The sequence below is a fragment of the Siphateles boraxobius genome, unplaced genomic scaffold (assembly GCF_051911475.1).
Source record: "Siphateles boraxobius isolate OS27281-9 unplaced genomic scaffold, OSU_SipBor_1 6, whole genome shotgun sequence".
Taxonomy (NCBI): Eukaryota; Metazoa; Chordata; class Actinopteri; order Cypriniformes; family Leuciscidae; genus Siphateles; species Siphateles boraxobius.
In genome coordinates this window covers 23,851,533-23,872,328 of record NW_027509186.1, presented here as the reverse complement: position 1 = coordinate 23,872,328, position 20,796 = coordinate 23,851,533, and the positions used below count along the sequence as shown (strand labels likewise).

At 37.5% G+C, this 20,796-nt stretch overlaps 1 protein-coding gene across 5 annotated transcripts in view; it reads right to left on the bottom strand.

Annotated features, from left to right (window-relative positions):
• Window positions 1-20,796, bottom strand: part of pitpnm3 (PITPNM family member 3) — a 161,597-nt gene that overhangs the window by 78,672 nt on the left and 62,129 nt on the right. For all 5 annotated transcript variants that reach the window (XR_013195945.1, XR_013195946.1, XR_013195947.1 and 2 more), the window contains exons 6-10: window positions 13,247-13,436; window positions 11,816-11,923; window positions 10,147-10,319; window positions 7,540-7,697; window positions 7,229-7,399 (exon numbers count right to left, since the gene is read on the bottom strand). Coding sequence is in view for 2 of the 5 variants with exons in the window: in XM_077208299.1 (XP_077064414.1) it covers window positions 7,229-7,399; window positions 7,540-7,697; window positions 10,147-10,319; window positions 11,816-11,923; window positions 13,247-13,436 (800 nt within the window). In the remaining 3 variants the exon portion in view is untranslated. The remainder of the gene's footprint in view (window positions 1-7,228; window positions 7,400-7,539; window positions 7,698-10,146; window positions 10,320-11,815; window positions 11,924-13,246; window positions 13,437-20,796) is intronic.

The following is a 20,796-nucleotide window of genomic DNA, read 5'->3' as shown; positions in this document are numbered from 1 at the left end:
ACTAGTTCGCAAAAGTAGGTTTTTAACATATTCGTGAATATTTAATGAACGATTTGATTGACAGCAATGGTTCAAGAGGCAAAGTTGTTCAGCATGAGGAGATCTATCAAATGATATGCATATTGTGGGGATGTGCGCAATACCACGTGATTACAGAGCCGTAAAACTCGTTAGCGCCAACTAGTGGCCGATTTCTTTCAAAACTCTTACAGACCTCTTGAGCCATGAGTTGAACATGCCCAACGAGTTTCATGCTGATCGACCTCCGTTAACCTTGTCTAATAGGTGCGCAAATTCATTGGCCGATGGCGGCCATGTTTTTTGAGATACGCCAATGTCCTTATATACATACATGGGGCTTTGGACCAAGACACTGCATACCAATTTTCAAGTCAATCGGACTAACGGTCAGGTGGACAGAGCTCTTTTTATGTTTTTTTCACATTATAGCGCCACCTAGTGTTTGATCGTCGCGATTTTTTTACTGTGACCTCAGAATCAACTCATTCACATGTGTACCGAGTTTGGTGAAGCTATCTCATTTACTTCTTGAGTTATAGCCATTTTAGTAAAATAGGCTCCGCCCACAACGTTCATTTTGCGCCCCCTAGCGACCGTGAATCAAAATTTCAACTTTTTTTTGATAATTATTGATATTCAGACTCCAGAGAACATTTTGGCACTGGTTTGGTTCCGATCGGGCGAAAAACCAGGGACTAGTTTGCAAAAGTAGTTTTTCGACAAAATTCAAAATGGCGGAAAATCTATCATGGCGGAAATGAAATCGGAGATATACATTTTGTTTGTCAGGAGTCCAGCTTTCCAATGATATAAGACACTTGAGTGTACGACATACGGTCTAGGAGTTATGAGCAGTTTCACGCAATTGATCGCTGTAGCGCCACCTATTGGCCAATCGGGGTCATATTCTCTGAACCTCTCCTCGATTTTTGTACTACCATCTGACAAAGTTTCAGCTCTCTAGCCCTTACAGTTTGGGCTGCACGATGCGTTTTACGGCAGAAGAATAATAATAATAATAATAATAATAATAATAATAAAAATCAGTACAATTACAATAGGTTTTCAGCACTTCGTGCTTGAACACCTAATTAAAGCTGCAAGCAGCATTTAGCGGTGTTCAAGCAGTTAAGGCCTTTCAGGCCGTTAAGCACAAAAGCATCAAAAGACATTAAGTTTTATGTAGCAAACATGATTTACCATGATATACTACATTTCAGTGTGATTTTTCATGATTTACCATGTTCCAGTATGATTTACCATGAATCTTACATGATTTTCCATAGTTTACCTTGATATACCATGTTATATGATGATTTACCATGATATAGCACATTCTAGAATAATTTACCAGGATTCTAGCATGATTTACCTTTTTTACTATGATTTACCATGTTTCTGGCGTTATTTACCATGATTTACCATGTTGATAGCAATTATATGAAGCATAAGAACAATTGAAGTGATAAACTCTGACAAAATATGAATGTGTTATAATAGTAATTGTTATTTAAGTGATTTAATAGTGTCTATATACAAAAAAAGACAATTAATAAGAAGAGTGGCCAGCAGAGGGCAGTAGAAGACCACTTATTGGCTCACTTTCATTTTCAACTACTTTGTTTCTCCAGTATTCTCCAGTGAAGCAAACCATTTTTTTCATGTTAACTCCATAATGCATGCTTACACACACACACACACACACACACACACACACACACACACACACACACACACACACACACACACACACACACACACACACGTGTGGGATATGTTATTTTTGAAATCTCTTTTAATGGTCTATAAGCATTTCACATATTTCTTTGTGATGTAATAATATACAACTAATTTAAAAAAATAGCTTTAAGCATTTGTTTGTAAGTAAATGCTGAAAGCTGATAAAAAGATTAAACATGTCTAATACAGCTGCTCCCTCTAGTGGACAACAGTGGTATTACAGCCTATATAGAGTTGAAATGAATTAATGGAAATTTGGTTTTTCACTTATATCTCGGGAACGAGAAAGTGAAAAAATCTGAAACTCAGAACTTAGATAGTGTCCGAGGAGTACTGTTGAACGAGACCATCCCGGTGTTGGTGGCCGATCGGAGCCGGGAGTTTTGCCCGTTCAAAGGCATATCTTTTGGGGCTTATATCTCGGAAATGCCCAGGCCAAATCGCACCAAACTCGAATCGAAGCTAGGTGAGGACGAGCCCTTTTCAACGAGCTATACCACAAGAATTTAGGTGGTCTAGGTCGGGAGTTACAGCCGTTCAAATTCGGGGGTCTCTCGAATTAGCGATCCGCGGGGGGGCGCTCCCGAGGCCCGCGACGATAGATTTCGATCAAGGCCCAATAGAGGACTTTACCATCCAAATTTGAGCGCGCAGGGAGTTTCCGTTTTCGAGTTATGAGTGAATTTGTACTGGGAGGGCGTGGCCTAACGTTATACTTTCGTTTTCAGCCTTCCTGTGACACAATTGTGAATAATACATGAATTTTAACAAAATGTGATTGTAAATGTTAAAATAATGATTTTATAAAGTCTAAATATGAATTATATATAACAATATTAGAGAGTAGTATGATGAAATGACAGCAGGGGGCAGTAAAATACCATTAATTGGCTGTTATAGTCATCAAAGCTGTTATAGCTGTTATAACCATCCAACTTACACCCTATTTACATCCTATTATATAGCCATCCAAATGAAGAAGTTATACCTTTTCTGACAATTATTCATCTAGAGAGTCCAGAGAATTGTACTGCACTGGTTTTAAACAGGCAATTTACCATAGGAAATACATGGTTTTAAAGCTTTTTAACAGTTATAGCGCCACCTATGATCCGATCTCCATGAAACTTTGCATGCTTCTTCACCATGTTATGACACATATGCTCATCAATTTTTGTGAAGTTCTGATTTTTTATTTATGATTTATAGGCTTTTGAGTGTATTTTGACACACCCCTTTTATAAATGACCCTGTTATAGTGAAACAAAGGGCAAAGTTCAACTTTTTTTTGATAATTATTGATCTAGAGAGTCCACAGATTTGTCCTAGACTGGTCTGGTTCCGATCGGGTGAAAAACCTAGGACTAGTTCGCAAAAGTAGGTTTTTAACATATTCGTGAATATTTAATGAACGATTTGATTGACAGCAATGGTTCAAGAGGCAAAGTTGTTCAGCATGAGGAGATCTATCAAATGATATGCATATTGTGGGGATGTGCGCAATACCACGTGATTACAGAGCCGTAAAACTCGTTAGCGCCAACTAGTGGCCGATTTCTTTCAAAACTCTTACAGACCTCTTGAGCCATGAGTTGAACATGCCCAACGAGTTTCATGCTGATCGACCTCCGTTAACCTTGTCTAATAGGTGCGCAAATTCATTGGCCGATGGCGGCCATGTTTTTTGAGATACGCCAATGTCCTTATATACATACATGGGGCTTTGGACCAAGACACTGCATACCAATTTTCAAGTCAATCGGACTAACGGTCAGGTGGACAGAGCTCTTTTTATGTTTTTTTCACATTATAGCGCCACCTAGTGTTTGATCGTCGCGATTTTTTTACTGTGACCTCAGAATCAACTCATTCACATGTGTACCGAGTTTGGTGAAGCTATCTCATTTACTTCTTGAGTTATAGCCATTTTAGTAAAATAGGCTCCGCCCACAACGTTCATTTTGCGCCCCCTAGCGACCGTGAATCAAAATTTCAACTTTTTTTTGATAATTATTGATATTCAGACTCCAGAGAACATTTTGGCACTGGTTTGGTTCCGATCGGGCGAAAAACCAGGGACTAGTTCGCAAAAGTAGTTTTTCAACAAAATTCAAAATGGCGGAAAATCTATCATGGCGGAAATGAAATCGGAGATATACATTTTGTTTGTCAGGAGTCCAGCTTTCCAATGATATAAGACACTTGAGTGTACGACATACGGTCTAGGAGTTATGAGCAGTTTCACGCAATTGATCGCTGTAGCGCCACCTATTGGCCAATCGGGGTCATATTCTCTGAACCTCTCCTCGATTTTTGTACTACCATCTGACAAAGTTTCAGCTCTCTAGCCCTTACAGTTTGGGCTGCACGATGCGTTTTACGGCAGAAGAATAATAATAATAATAATAATAATAATAATAATAAAAATCAGTACAATTACAATAGGTTTTCAGCACTTCGTGCTTGAACACCTAATAATAAAAATCAGTACAAATACAATAGGTTTTCAGCACTTCGTGCTTGAACACCTAATAATAAAAATCAGTACAAATACAATAGGTTTTCAGCACTTCGTGCTTGAACACCTAATTAAAGCTGCAAGCAGCATTTAGCGGTGTTCAAGCAGTTAAGGCCTTTAAGGCCGTAAAGCACAAAAGCACCAAAAGACATTAAGTTTTATTTAGCATACATTTAAACACTGACATAATAGATGGAAAATACCATTTACAGCCAATACAGGCAATTTTAGCATGATTTACCATGATATACCCCATTTCAGTGTGATTTTCATGATTTACCATGAATCTAGCATGATTTACCATAGTTTACCATGGTATACCAAGTTCTAGTATGATTCACCATGATTTACCACAACTGAACACATTCTAGTATGATTTAATATGTTTATAGCATGATTTATCTTAGTTTACCTTGATTTACCATGTTATAGGATGATTGACCATGATATACCACATTCTAGAATGATTTATCAGGATTGTAGCATGATTTACTATGATTCGTCACATTGCTAGCATGATTTACCATGATATACTGGTGAAAATCAAGTCTGTCAAAATGAGAGTGAGCCAATAAGTGGTCTTCTACTGCCCTTTGCTGGCCATTATACTTATTAATAAAGTGTTTTCACAGGTGCTTTTGTGACTCATATCTAGACACACACACAAGTCATTATGAAAATATATGAAATGCTTATAGACCATTAAAATATGTCTTTGCAAGCTATTAATCAGATTATTCAGGATTTATTCAGAAACATGGGACTACACACACACATTCTGTTGTAGATAAAGTGATCTGAACTGTGTCTCATTCAGGATTAACATTTGTCCGTGACACAATGGTCAATAGTAATACTTCAATAGATGAATTTTGACAAAATGTGAGTGTAAATGTTAAAATAGTGACTTTATAAACTCTAAATAAGAATTATAGAATATTAGTAGTTAGTAGCTTGACAAAATGACTATTTTAAACAGCAGGGGGCAGTAGAATACCACTTATTGGCTTAATATGCCATTATGTTATAACTTTAACCTTTTTAACTGTTATAGATGCATTATTTCTTATCTTATTTAGAGTCACATGTTCTGACTTGTTTTTAAGAAGATCTGAGCATTCATTGAAGAGATATAGGCTTTCTTGGTAAAGGCTTCATATTGAAGTGACCTTATTATAGCCATCCAAATGAAGAAGTTATAACTTTTCTGATGATTATTTATCTAGAGAGTCCAGAGAATTGTACTGAACTGATTTTGAACATTGTGATATAAATATTATATGATCATAGATGGAACACACCATTTACAGCCAATACAGGCAATTTACCATAGGAAATACATGGTTTTAAACCTTTTCAACTGTTATAGCGCCACCTATTGTCCGATCTCCATAAAACTTTGCATGCTTGTTAATGATGTTATGTCACATATGCTCATTCATTTTTGTGAAGTTCTGAGTTTTTATTTAGGATTTATAGGCTTTTGAGTGTGTTTTGACACGCCCCTTCTTCTAAATGACCCTGTTACAGTGAACCAAAGGGCAAAGTTCAACTTTTTTTCAATGATTATTGATCTAGAGAGTCCAGAGAATTGTCCTAGACTGGTCTGGTTCCGATCGGGCGAAAAACCAGGGACTAGTTTGCAAAAGTAGGTTTTTAACATATTCGTGAATATTTAATGAACGATTTGATTGACAGCAATGGTTCTAGAGGCAAAGTTGTTCATCATGAGGAGATCTATCAAATGATATGCATTTTGTGGGGATATGTGCAACACCACGTGATTACAGAGCCGTAAAACTCGTTAGCGCCAACTAGTGGCCGATTTCTTTCAAAACTCTTACAGACCTTTTGGGCCATGAGTCGAACATGCCCATTGAGTTTCGTTCCGATTGGCCTCCGTTAACCTCGTCTCACAGGTGCTCAAACTTTATTGGCCGATGGCGGCCATGTTTTTTTAGATACGCCAATATCCTTTTACACATACATGGGGCCTTGGACCAAGACACTGCATACCAATTTTCAGGTCAATCGGACTAACGGTCAGGTGGCCACACCCCATTTTATGTTTTTTTAATGTTATAGCGCCACCTAGTGTTAGATCGACGCGGTTTTTTTACTGTGACCTCAAATTGAACTCATAAATATGTGGACCAATTTTGGTGAAGATATCTCATTTATTTCTCGAGTTATATCCATTTTAGTAAAATAGGCTCCTCCCACAACGTTCATTTTGCGCCCCCTAGCAACCGAAAATCGAAAATTCAACTTTTTTTCAATGATTATTGATATTCAGACTCCAGAGAACATTTCTACACTGGTTTGGTTCCGATCGGGCAAAAAACCAGGGACTAGTTCGCAAAAGTCGTTTTTTAACAAAATTCAAAATGGCGGAAAATCTATCATGGCGGAAATGAAATCGGAGATATACGTTTTTTAAGTTAAGAGTCCAGCTTTCCAATGATATAAGACACTTGAGTCTACGCCTTACGGTTTAGGAGTTATGAGCAGTTACGCGCAATTGATTGCTGTAGCGCCACCTATAGGCCAATCGGGGTCATACTCTCTGAACCTCTCCTCGATTTTTGTACTACCATCTGACAAAGTTTCAGAGCTCCAGCACTTACGGTTTGGGCTGCACGATGCGTTTTAGGGGAAAATAATAATAATAATAATAATAATAATAATAATAATAAAAATCAGTACAATTACAATAGGTTTTCAGCACTTCGTGCTTGAACACCTAATAAAAATCAGTACAAATACAATAGGTTTTCAGCACTTCGTGCTTGAACACCTAATAAAAATCAGTACAAATACAATAGGTTTTCAGCACTTCGTGCTTGAACACCTAATAAATGGAACAAATGAGTGAATATTGCGCTTTATTTGTGCATGTGGTTTAGCGGTGAACGGTTTAATTGATTCTCAACAGGATATCTCACTCACCGATAAGGGTGGAGCGCCCGTCTCCCAGAGGGTAGCGCTGGTAGCGAGGCACAGGGAATGGAGGCAGTTTGTGGAATTCGGAGTGTAGTAAGGGCTCCAGTCTAGAGGCCGACGGGTCAGAGGGGTAAAACAGGTTGAAGATCTGTGAACATGCAGGCCGGAGCTGAGACACTGCAGGATAAAAAGAAAGGATAGAAATGGCTAAATTAATTGTAAATATGACTGAGGAGGAGGAAAATTCCCCTAATGGGAATGCCTGCCAGTGTATCAAGAGGAGTTCTGATCATTAATAGGAGAATTTCTACACCAACCCTGGACGGTGGGAAGCACAGTGCGTCTCATGGCTAGCACCAATCCAAGAGGACAGCCCAGCAGAAAACAATCCGACACCTCAAAGTCAAAGCGACCTGGATTCAACATTATACTGGTGCTGCTGCTTGGTCTCAGGTCTGTTCCATCCTGTATCAAACTGAATACACATATACACATACATAGATGAGATTTACTTCAAAAGTTACACCACAGAGTTTTTGCCTTTGGACGACTGAACTTTCTGGGAGTTAACTCGCCCAGAATACCCAGACAAAACAAATCTCATATACAGTTGTGCTCACGGATAGTTTACTTGCTCGTTCTCGCTTCTCACGAGACTTCCTATTTCCAACTTACTGTGATGGTAGTCCCCATGTTGCAAGGTTAGTTTTCCACCTGGGAACACTGGGGGGAGCGGGGAAAGTTACCATTCTCACCGGAACAGGTTATTAAACCATCCAAATGATTTCTAAACGGTTTTATTAAGTTGAAATCGTTTCTGAATGCCCCTTTAAAAAATAAATGGATTCCAGCAAATATGGATTACAGCAAAAATCTTTCTGTTAGACCATCAACAAGTATTTCCTCACTGCCTTTAAAATCTCCACTCTTTTTGCACATTGTTTGTCTTTATTATCATCACTCTACAAGTGATGACAGAAAAGCTCTTAAAAACTCTGACTGGCTATCTCACCTAAGACTGAGTGTGAAAAGGATGGGGTGTACAGGGCCCCGGGGACAGATGATTGGGAGTGAAATGTAGTAGAGCTGAGGGGTATGGATGAGCTAAGTGATAAGTCTCCCTCAGGTCCAGCGCTATCAGTCCTGGATGAGAGTCAGTGCTTTTGTCCGGCATTTCTCTAAGCGGCTCTATAGTGACTGCACAAAGCCCAAGATATAAAAAACTATGGCAAGTTAAATTGCAATGCAAGGGCTGGCAATGAGAAGGTCGCTAGATCAATCATCAATATCAATCACTGGACCAACCAGCACCATGGTGCCCTAAAGCAAGCATTTTTTTTGTAAAATGAAATCCCTACTTATTTTGTTTATTTTTGCATATCAATATGTATTTTCTAGATGGCATTTTAAAATTAGTTTGAACTTACAGCAAATTTATCAAAATATTTAAACATACATATAAATATCCAAAAATAGGTTGCACATATATCATGTCACATTTGACAAAAGATTAAGCATGAATTATCAAATGAAGCACTTTTCCCAAAATGACACCTGTGGGGAAAAGTGTGCCAGATGCTTCCAAATAAGTTGTGCATGTTGATTAACTAATAGTGATAGAAATCTTTGCATCCAGTAAAAAAAAAAAAAAACATATATTAAATAAAAAAATATTAAGTAAAAAACATGTTGAAAATATCACTACAATAAAATATACTGATTATTACAGTATAATACATAATATAAAATATTGCATTTTGAATATTTAAAAAAACTGAAGTTTAATAAAAATTACAATATATATGCAAAATATGTTGAAAATTGTTTAACAACATTAAAATATTCAGGATAATGGTATAATATCATCATTAATAGATACATACATAAATACTGTAAATAATTAGTTTAAAAAAATGTTTCACAACTTTTAAAATAAATATATTGATTATAATTTTATATTATAATATTATACAATATTACATTTTCCTGACTGGCTTATAGGATTCAAGATTTTGGGAAATTGCAAAGAGCTTTTTTAAAAGAATGTATTTATTCTTATTTGTGTTTAAATTTTATTTTTTCTTAATTTATTCTTCAGTGACTTAATTTACCCCTCGACATGACACAGCTTAACCCTACCTCAAATCTGCACAAGTAGACTACTTTATTTGATATGTCATTTTATGCACAATGACATAACAAATTGCCATCTCTAATTGAGGGTAAAAACACGGAAGGTTCCGTTTTAGTAACTATTTTAATAAAATAGCTGCGCTGAAGGTTTGTGACAACAACAGTGCTGAGAATTCTCTCTTGACACATCAATACCCTAAATAGGATAATTTAGAAGATAAACAGTTGGCTGTTTGGACCTTTGCCGCCGTGGCATTGAGCAACTTCCATTGAAAAGGCATCGTATGGTCTGCGCCTCATTCTCTCATACAGTACTTGCACACTGACTGCAGCTGTGACTATTAATAGCACTGCAGCGCGCAACATGCCATCGAGCAGCCAATATTGATAAACAGAAATGGGAAAAAGAGTGACAGATTTATGGATGGCTTGGCTAGGGGGACACATCTGGGTAATCTTGTTCTCGTTTCTTCTTACCAGAAGAGAAGTACATTCATTGATAATCCAAAAAATACAGAATGACTAAGGATGCTGATCTGCTCCAAAAAGATTTTTAAAAAATAATGCCAGTTTACTTGTCTTCTGCCATTGTTTGAACAAAAAAATAGTCCCACCTGAAACTCACGCTATTGGTTAAACCAATATTAACATGTCAGACTACTCAAAAAAACAAGAGCAATGATGAAAATGCCTCTTCAGGGATTGTCTCTGCATGGAGAAAATAATGCAATAGAAACACTCACTTACATCATGATAAAACAGCATTTGGTCTCTGTTCTTGTATGCTGTACCTGCTGAGGAATGAGTGGTGCTGGCTGCCAGAAGAGTCTCCATCATACGAGTCGCTCTGTTTGCGGCTGAATGGAGTTTTCCTGTTGCAGGTCTCAATGGGGGCAGATAGGTCGATGTTGCTCCTGCTAAGACGTTTGCTGGAGCTCAGGCTCGGACTGACCTCAGGGTTATCCTGAGTTTGTGGAAAAAGTTAGACAGCAGGTTGAATAGAGTCATTGTTTATATAATTGTGAAAATAATATAAGCGAGTGCTTCGTAAGTAGAGTGTCAAATGAAGTCTGCTTGGTGTGACAGATGTTCTGTGCTCCCTGAAGATCACAGAAATGTGATTGAAAAACCCACAGGAATTTACTCAGAAGTTGCTCCTTCATAGCTCAGAGGACTAAATTGAGCTCTTGGTGATGTTTCATCGACTTTGTCTCATAGCGTTCAGAGATAGAAATAGACACTGATGAGACAACTGTCGACATTCAGAGTTAAAGCTATAAAATAAATGTGGATAGAATAGCTCAGATTATTTTGCTATGAATTTTAATAAAACATTTTGGATACTGAGATATTAAATATTCAGGCTTTGACATCTTGGCATATCTGAGCAAAGTTTGCAACATTGTTGAGATCTCATCTACAACCTTAAAAATGTGATACTAACAAGGGGAAAAACAGAGAAGCAGAAGACTTAAAGGGATAGTTCACCCAAAAATGAAAATTCTGTCAGTAATTACTTGCCCTCGTGTTGTTCCAACTCCGTAAGACCTTCGTTCATCTTCGGAACACAAATTAAGATATTTTGATGAAATCTGAAAGCTGACTCACTCCTTCATAGGCTTCATAGATTTTGATCTGAAGTTAGTAAAGACACTGTTAAAATAGTCCAAGTGACTACATTGGCTCAACCTTTGCACAAAAATACTTTTTGCGAAACAAAAAACAAACAAAAATAACGACTTTACTACTAAGAATTATTCATATTCTTCTGTGTGGGCCTCTGACGTGAGTTCACAAGAGCACCACGACACATGCCCGAGAACTGAGAAGATGACAAATCACAAAAAGTATTCTCGTCGCTTGATAAACTTAAGGTTGAGCCACTGTAGTCACTTGGACTATTTTAACAATGTCTTTACTAACTTTTCTGGGCTGCCAGATGAAATTACCTTGCAGCCTATGAAAGAATGAGTCCGCTCTCAGATTTATCAAAAATATCTTAATTTGTGTTCCGAAGATGAACGAAAGTCTTATTGGGTTGGAACAACATGAGGGTGAGTAATTACTGACAGAATTTTCATTTTTTTGTGAATTAACCCTTTAAGCAAATGCCTAAATTTATTCTCCAATAACATCTCATAGCAATCTAAGAGATCTCAATTTTAAGGTATTTCAATTTTAAATATATCAGTATATCAGATTTGTATGTTATCGGTATCCGATACTGGACATTTCATTGAGTATGCACTATTATATATATGTGTGTGTGTGTGTGTGTGTGTGTGTGTGTGTGTGTGTGTGTGTGTGTGTGTGTGTGTGTGTGTGTGTGTGTGTGTGTGTGTCAACAGTGCATTCCCACTAAAAGTGATTCTTTACTAGAACCACAACACAAGAAAGAAAAGAACGAATGAAGTTACAGATGTGTTTAAAAACGGAACGTTTCAGTGTTTAAGAACATACCTTTAAGCTCTCTGTGCTGTTATGTCGGCTGCTGTGTCGTGGGCTGTTGCTGAAACAGAGAGCGTCGAAACACAGCACACCTCCCACACAGTCACCCAACAAACACACCTGTACAAAACAAACACACACAATCAACACCGTCAGGCAAATCTCAGGATTGCATAATGACAGCTCAATCTACAGTGCAGCCTGACGGTAAATAACACGTTTAATTAATTGCACAGAAATAACACAGCGGCAACTCTAGCGCTTTCCTATTTGATGTTGATGAGCACAAATAATGTATAGATGCTCCAAAAACAAACAAATCCACAGGTCTAATTATCAGTGTCAGCAACAGACGAGTCTGCGCCACACTGTAAATGAACTACACGGCTATGGCTATGTCAAAAAGCACACCAATTTTTCTGCAAAACATGAGGGCTGATATGCTATTTGAATAGTCCGGCTCCCTAGAGAGTCAACACTTGACACACAGCTCATAAACTGTGGTCACCACTTTAGGAGATTATTTTGCCTCCTAAATTGACAGGAGTGTGTTATTGTATTAACCATGTAAGATTATGGAGTAAGATGAGTGGAAAGACCCCCTCCTTTTTGTCTGTTTTGAATGACTCATCACTGATGAGTCACTATCCCCGCCACAGACCCACACACCCTTCCCACTGCTGCTCCAGACAGCATTTGCCTTCCTAATACTGATCTGGGACTGCTTTCATCTGCCTGTGTGGCCCAATCTCGATTGTCATGGACTGTCAAAAACAGTCAAAAATGGTTTGTGGGTTGAATGCGATCATATGCAGTCACTTTTGCCATTGCCTGCCCACTTTTTTTTGTGGTGTTGGTTCCAGAAGTATTATTTACATTTATTTTTCCTATAGGGATTTTTTTAAAAATATTATAAGCCATGAACTTAACCAACCAGCTACAAGGTAAATCACAACTTTAGAGACTTTGATTTGAAGCAAAAATATGTTGGAAAATCAACAAAATCACAAAGGTACAATAACAGGTTTAATGAGGGAAAGAACTACAATCCCATGAAACATTGTGAAAGCCAATCAAATTAAAAACAATGAAGAAATAAAAATTATTAATTTAAAATTGTTGATAATATCAATAGAAACAATATATTTTAAGCTTATAGCAAAATATGCATATACAAACAATTAAGAATTTTGAGAGAGTAGTTGTTAAACTGTTAAACACAATTCTGATAATAAGTTGAAATCAGGAATTTTGCAAGAGGATGAAAAAGTTTTCACTCATGCATGTTTCACTCATGTTCAATTTATCACACAAATTTGCCACATTGACCAACAGAAAGCTGCTTGGTTTGAAAGGGACTTCTGTGTGAGCGATGCTTTATGCATGGACCTTTTGCCCATGGCTAATAAGCAACTTAATATAGTTGGGCGCTCCTGAACTCACCTGCCCTGTGAACCCCTGTCCCTCTGGAGACTGCAGAAAGCTGTGGTACACCTGGTTGGCCCGGGAAATCACGGTCGCGACGGCATCTTGGTAGTGTGGAGCAGCTATGGCGAGTAGCGGTAAAGCGGCCAGAGGTAGATGGTCTACACTGCTAGACACGCAACTCTCATCGTAGCTATAAGGGTTCAGACTGTGGAAGAGAAAAGCATGTAAGAGTCCATACTGATGGCCCCGTGACAAAGCAACTGACACAAAACATTTTTGTTTTGCTACCTTACCGAACTTTAAAAGATTTAGTTCCAAAAACACTACATCAGCAAGTTTAATGACGGCAATTTGAAAAATCCATCTTAACATGGTAGCCAGATTCTAGTCGGTCTAAACTGGACATTAGCTAATCCAAGCTGGTCATAATTTGGTACAAGTTGGACATTAGCTGAATAACCATCTACTATGTTACAAAAAACAGCCTGACCACATTAAGTTACAGTAGTAAGGTCAGCTTGAAGCTGGTTTGTTGTTTGTCCAAGATGTCTACCAGCTAACAACTATCTCAGGCGAGCTAATAACCAACTCAGATGAGATAATGACCAGCTCAGACTAGTTGATGACCAGTTTTGACTAGCTAATGACCATTTTAGACAAGCTGGAATAGCTCATACTACCTAATTACCAGCTTTGGCCAGCTAATGACTAACTTAGACCAGCTCATGAACAGTTGTACCAGATAATGAGCAGCTTGAACTAGCTAATGACCATCTTAGATCAGCTGATGACCAGTTTTGACTACCTAATGAACTGCTTTGACTAGCTAATGATCACCTTATAGACCAACTAATGACCATCTTAGACCAGCTATGACCTGCTCAGACCAACTATAAACAGATTACCATGTTCCAATATACCGCTAACCGCCAAAAAGTTGGATTTTTCAGCACAGATGATTAAAAGCATGACTCAGATCAGAGAGATGACGATGATGCAACCCGACAAGAGGAATTACAGAGCTTGTCCAAGTACCACTGAGCAAGCCGAGGTGCTTTATCATGCTGCACTGCATGAGTCTGAATGAGCCAACAGCATAAAAAAAGAGAAAAGTGAAAGATCGCCCTGGCCCAACGTTGTCACCTTGAACAGCTGTGCTAACCCCAGAGCAATTGATCAAGCAAAGTGATTAGTGACCCGAAGGCTCTGACAGAGAGACACAGCAGTACTGGGGCAAGAGCTCCAAAATACCTGTGCCTGTTTGAGGAGAAAAAACAATCAGTGGTCTAAGAGGTAAAAACTTGCAAATATGGCTTTATCTGGTTTGAAAAACTGCCCTTAGTTTAAAAGAATTATAGTTAGAATTTTAAAGCTTTTAATTCAAATTCGAATTGCATTTCTGGATTCTGTTTGCTACCTCAATTCAAATTATATTTACATTCAAGTACTATAATATGAAATTTAACATGCATTCTCAATTCTAATCTGAATGGTGCAAAACCCTGACGACAAAATAGCAGTGATGTGCAGAGAGAAGATTTGAAACTTCCCAAGTGTGTAGTTTTGATAGGCTGTCTCATTTATGTTTATAAAGCATTAGCTCCCATTAATGGGATCTCTCTTCCGACCATTAGGGTTCAGATAAAAGATCTGCATCTCAAAGCTACGTCTTTCTATCTCTCAAGCAACATAAGACTGTTAAATGGTAAATATTTCCTCTTCCTTTCCATGATGTTAGGGACCTAACAAGATGCATCGGCCACAAACAAATCCACTAGTTAACAAAGTAAAACTAACAAAGTTAGTTTTGATAGGCTGTTGCTTGGGAAAGTGTGGCACAGGCTACTTGTGATAAATGATTGTTGAAGGTGATGCCTCCAAGTGGAAATGAACAAGTCCCAAATGGATCTGTCTGCTGGAGACCTGAAATAGTAGTCAAGCTCCTTTTATAATCCTGTTGTCTGGGGGAAATTATGTAGCTGAAGGAAGACAGAGGAGTCACTTCTCTGATTATAATGATAACCCATAAGCTCATTGTAATCAGTCTTCGGTGACATTGCCCAATGTTCCACAAAAGCAGGTCCATTTACAGAGAAAGTCTGCTTCTCCTTAGTCTCCCTCTCTTATGATCTACTGCTATCATCCCTTGTAGTATTTTTCTGATAACATGCAAAAATTTCCTCCAAACTGTGCTCTGGCCAATGATCTTTACCCTGACTCCTTACAAGGCTAGGCTAATGCGCTATGACCCAGTGTGAACAGTAGTTCCTGTCATGTTTACATGAACTCTCCTAGCTGGAGAAGGACACAGTCATTACAGTAACAAGCCTGCAGACCAGGGGCCAGCCCTATTAGACGCGCTCCACAGCAGGAGAGGAGCATCTCCAAACCACTCAGTATGCCCCCTAACCGAATTTATTATTTATTTACACAGTCTGTAATTAATATTTGGCGCATGCTAGCAGCTGGCATTGTTGCTGAGGTGCTGTTTTACCTCACTAATATGAATAAGCCAGGCTGGGTAATGAAGTCTAACAACCTGTCATAATTTTTAAGGGTAATGACTGTGCTTTCTGATACTTTTTAGTGTTTACCCTCAATAGGTAGCTCTCAAGTGTAGCTTTGTCTGCTGTCCATCACAAATGGATGTAACAAATTCAAATGGCTATAGTTAGACAGATTAACAACAAACTGTAAAAACAAAGTATGTTACAAAATGTAATATAAAGAAAACACTAGGCCTAGGCTAAACTAACATGATACAGGAATATTTGTTCAAATATTTTTTGTGCTGTGAGTGTTAGTTATGCGGTTGCTAATGTATTCTGAGCAGTTTCAAAATGCCGTTATTGTTGCTAGGGTGTGCTAGGTGGATACTAGTGTTCTAGGTGGTTACTTCAGTCAAAAGAGCCCATTAAGCCCAGGCGAAACTCAGTTCCCTTCTTCGCTAGGTGAGAATTTAAAGTCAGATTGCTTTGAAAAGTAATAGCACACCTCCTCTCAGTAAGCTGAATGATTTGAGGTGTTATTCATGTCCATAGCATCTTAAGAACTGTTTTCTGTCAAAAATGTCTTTATCTTTGAGTCGCCTACACTCTTTACCTGAGGGAACTTGTCAACAAAAAAAATCTCACCACAAAAAAAAAATGTTAGGAAGAGGGATATAAATTCAGAGAGACCAAGAAAGAGAGTAAGCAATGACCTTTGCTGTTTGTTATAAAATATTGATTAGACGATCCAGTTTTCCTCCCTTAAGCTGTGAATACTAAACTCTTGTACACAAAATAACATGTTAGCTTGTTACTACCAATTGTGGATTTAAAAATATATATTTTATATACACTAATATATATTATATTATTAATATTAATATATACACTACATCAGCAAGTTTAATGACGGCAATTTGAAAAATCCATCTTAACATGGTAACCAGATTCTAGTCGGCCTAAACTGGACATTAGCTAATCCAAGCTGGTCATAATTTGGTACAAGTTGGACATTAGCTGAATAACCATCTACTATGTTACAAAAAACAGCCTGACCACATTAAGTTACAGTAGTGAGATCAGCTTGAAGCTGGTTTGTTGTTTGTCCAAGATGTCTACCAGCTAACAACTATCTCAGGCGAGCTAATAACCAACTCAGATGAGATAATGACCAGCTCAGACTAGTAAAAAAAGCAAAGGCCTATAGATGTCAAAAGTCAAAGCAATTGACTTTAAAGTAATTAAAGAAATTTATATTTTTATTCAACAAGGATGCATTAAATTGATGAAAAGTTACAGTAAAGACATCTTTAATGTTACAAAACAATCTTCTGTTCTTTTGAACTTACTATTCAAATCCAAAATAACAAAAATTTTATCTCGGTTTTCACCAAAATATTTATCAGCACTTTTTTTTTCAACGTTGATAATAAGAAATGTTTCCAAACCAAATCAGCATTTTAGATTTCTGAAGGATGAAGATTGAATTAATGGCTGCTAAAAAAATCAGCTGTGCCATCCCAGGAATAAATAAATAAATATACATTTAAAAAATATTAAAATAGAAAATATGTTTTACTGTTTTTATAAATACAGCTTTGTTGAGCATAAGACATTTCTTTAAAAAAACAAAAACAAATAAATCTTACAAAATAATTTTTGAATGGTAGTGTAGTTCAACATTTTAAATCTACCAAATAAAATCAGTCATTAACATATTTAACTATCTGTTATGAATATCAAGCATTAATCAATAACACATGCATTTACCAATCCATCGATCTAACATCTTACTAATCCTAGCATACTAATCCTACTGCCTTCATTAACGATGTTGGTAAAACTGACACAGGGGAAGTGACCCCTTTTCTTTCAAAGACAAAACCTTCCAAGCCTACTCAGAACAAATGAAGACCCCTGTACTCCCTGCTAGCCTGCTCCACAGGCGATGGCTTCTGGGTCTCAAAATAACCCAGCTCCAGCTGAGGAGGGTGAGAGGAAGGAGTTTTGATCAATAACCCACCTTTAGAGTGCCAAAAAACATTTTGCTAATGCACAAGTGGGAGCTGAAATCTGACCGGACATTCACAAACACTGCTGCATGTAAGAAAGTCATCTGAAGATCTAATTTGCAGGGGAGTCATACGTCTCATTTATGTTTATAAAGCATTAGCTCTCATTAATGGGATCTCTCTTCCGACCATTAGGGCTCAGATAAAAGATCTGCATCTCAAAGCTACGTCTTTCTATCTCTCAAGCAACATAAGACTGTTAAATGGTAAATATTTCCTCTTCCTTTCCATGATGTTAGGGACCTAACAAGATGCATCGGCCACAAACAAATCCATTAGTTAACAAAAATAGCTTTAAATTTGTAAAATACTGTCCTACCAGTAAACTAAAGTTAATAAGCAATACCAACAACAATGCCTGCTTTGTGATGCAGATTTTATGCAATAAAGTAAATATAGTTACTTACATTTTAGACAAATTATTGGCAGTTACTTTGTCTGTTCTTGCTCTGCCAATGAAAATAGTTCCAAACAAATGCACAGCATGCACAGCAAAAATGTCACACGTCTTCAAGCAACACACCGTAATGGTGTTCTGAATGAATCTGTGTTTTTAAACGAATCGTTTGAGTGAATAATTCAATAACTTGTTCCTGAATTAATCAGCTTTTGTTTTTTACAAACAATTTAATTTAACTAAATATTTAAATAGTTCACTCATACATAAATTAATCTGTTGAGCGAATGACTCACTCATTACTGAATGAATCAGTATGTTACAACAAACTGGTTGAGTGAATGATTCAATGAATCACTTGTTGATAAACAAATCAAAGTTTTTGAACTAATCAGTTGAGTGAATAATTCAAAGACTCACTCGTGCCTGTATGAATCAGCATCTTTGAATGAATCAGTTGATCACTGACAGTCACTTGTCTCCACCTACTTATGCAACCAGGTAAAAGCCAATCAAATCTCCACCACTAATGCACAGACCGTTCAAAAATCGAGCAACAGATAATAAAATGGACCTATAATAAAATGTTTAAAGTGGCCAAGATTCAGGCCTAAGGCTAACGAAGAGTTACAAGTTGTAACCCAAATCAGATTAGGAATTCGGAGCAGACTTTCACCATCAACGCTCAGGTGGTGCTGTCCTCGAGAGACGAATCAGTGTACACTTCCTTCCTAACTGAGCTGTGACAGAAACCCAAATTGTTTTACTCGAGGAATCACGTATTGAATTGACTTGCACACTGTGCTTTGGTGAGAGAAAATCAATGTGGAAGCTTTTTTACCAGAGTTGCTAATTGGAAATCCAGTGTGGAGATGGCAAACACAAAGCTCCATAACATTCCGCCCCTCCTTTGCTAATGCATGTTTGAGTGTTTTCTGTGTGCAAGACGCTGCTTCACACACACACACACACACACACACACACACACACACACACACACACACACACACACACACACACACACACACACACACACACACACACACACACACACACACACACACACACACACACGCACACACACACACACACACACACACACACACACACACTAAAGCTGAATCTGTATGCACACCTCATTAGGAGAGGGAACTCGTTATCAGCCATGATGGCTTGGCGGGAAAATTCCCAAAGCTCTTAAACAGAGGAACTGAGGACATACAATGGCAGCTCTACTGACAGACGATGTGTGCGTTATAAAAAGGGCTCTAAACATGACAGTGAGCCGTTAAGGTCTGGACTGTCTGTCAATGGGGAGAAAACAGTGAGCCTTGACTGGGTGCTTCTCACAAAAACATGCCACGGTCATATTTCACCCTAATACCAAAAAGAAAGACATATTAAAAATATGCATTTTTTAATGTCAATTTATACAAATGTATTTTTAAAAATAATTTATAAAATATAGATTTTTAGGACAATTTTTAGGATTTTTAGACCATTATGTTTTTCACACGATTTATCTCTAATTATCACCAAAATGTTTTACTTTAGTGTTCCTGTGCAATTCTCAATATTCTGAATGGTGATTCTCAGTAGATTATCTTGACTACAATACAGGATTTTTTTAAATTCATTACTGTAAAACAATAACTATATTATAATGACTTTTAGAAATAAATGAAATGGGAAAAACTGTACAAAATACTGCTATAGAGTATAAATTAGGGCTGAAACAACAAATTTATAAAATCAATAATAATCAATAATGAAAATATGATTAAAAAAATTCACAGAAAAAAAGAAAAGTTGGAAGTCACAAAGTGGAGTGCAACAAGTAGAGACAAATTATTAAATAAATATACTTTCATATGGGCAAACCATCAAGCACCAATATGTTTTCAAATATTATAAAAAAAAGAAGATTAATACACAAAACCAGGAGATCAAATAGATTAGATGTCTGTGTATAATTCCCAAACTGCAAGAATAATGTCAAACTGTAAAAAAAACTGTAAAACAGGTTTCGACAGGTTTCGTTAGATTCACCCCATTGTTTAGTCCTCGCTGCTGCTGTCCAACAGGCAAGACCCAGCAGGAGATAAAATCAGCCACATGTCTCTTCCTGGAGCACCAGAGCCTACTGATGTTGTTTTTGCTGATCTCGGGCTAAGTAACGGCGTAAACTGACCGCCTAATGCCTTCATTAACCATGTGGGAAGGAAAAAGGAAGTCGTGCTGATGAAAAGAAAACCCTATTGTATGATTCTGAAGCATGTGTATAAGTGTGTTTATGTGTACTCTGTATCCAGGGAGCACGATTGTGACCTGCAACAATTACTACTGTTTCTCCCTGCAGGCTGTTGTTCTTTATTATATCACTTTTATTATATCCCCTGTCTCAGTACTGGACAAATGCAGACAGATAGGCATAAAACTGGTCATGGTTTCTGCATCTATCCATTTGTCCTTTGCTCAGGTTGGTTAATACTCACTGCAGCTCCAGCACTGAACCATAAAATCACAAGCAAAAGAGCAAATGCAGTTTGTATGTCACTCATGAACAGGGTTTATCATGTTAATCTCCACGGTACCCCAGTGATTGAC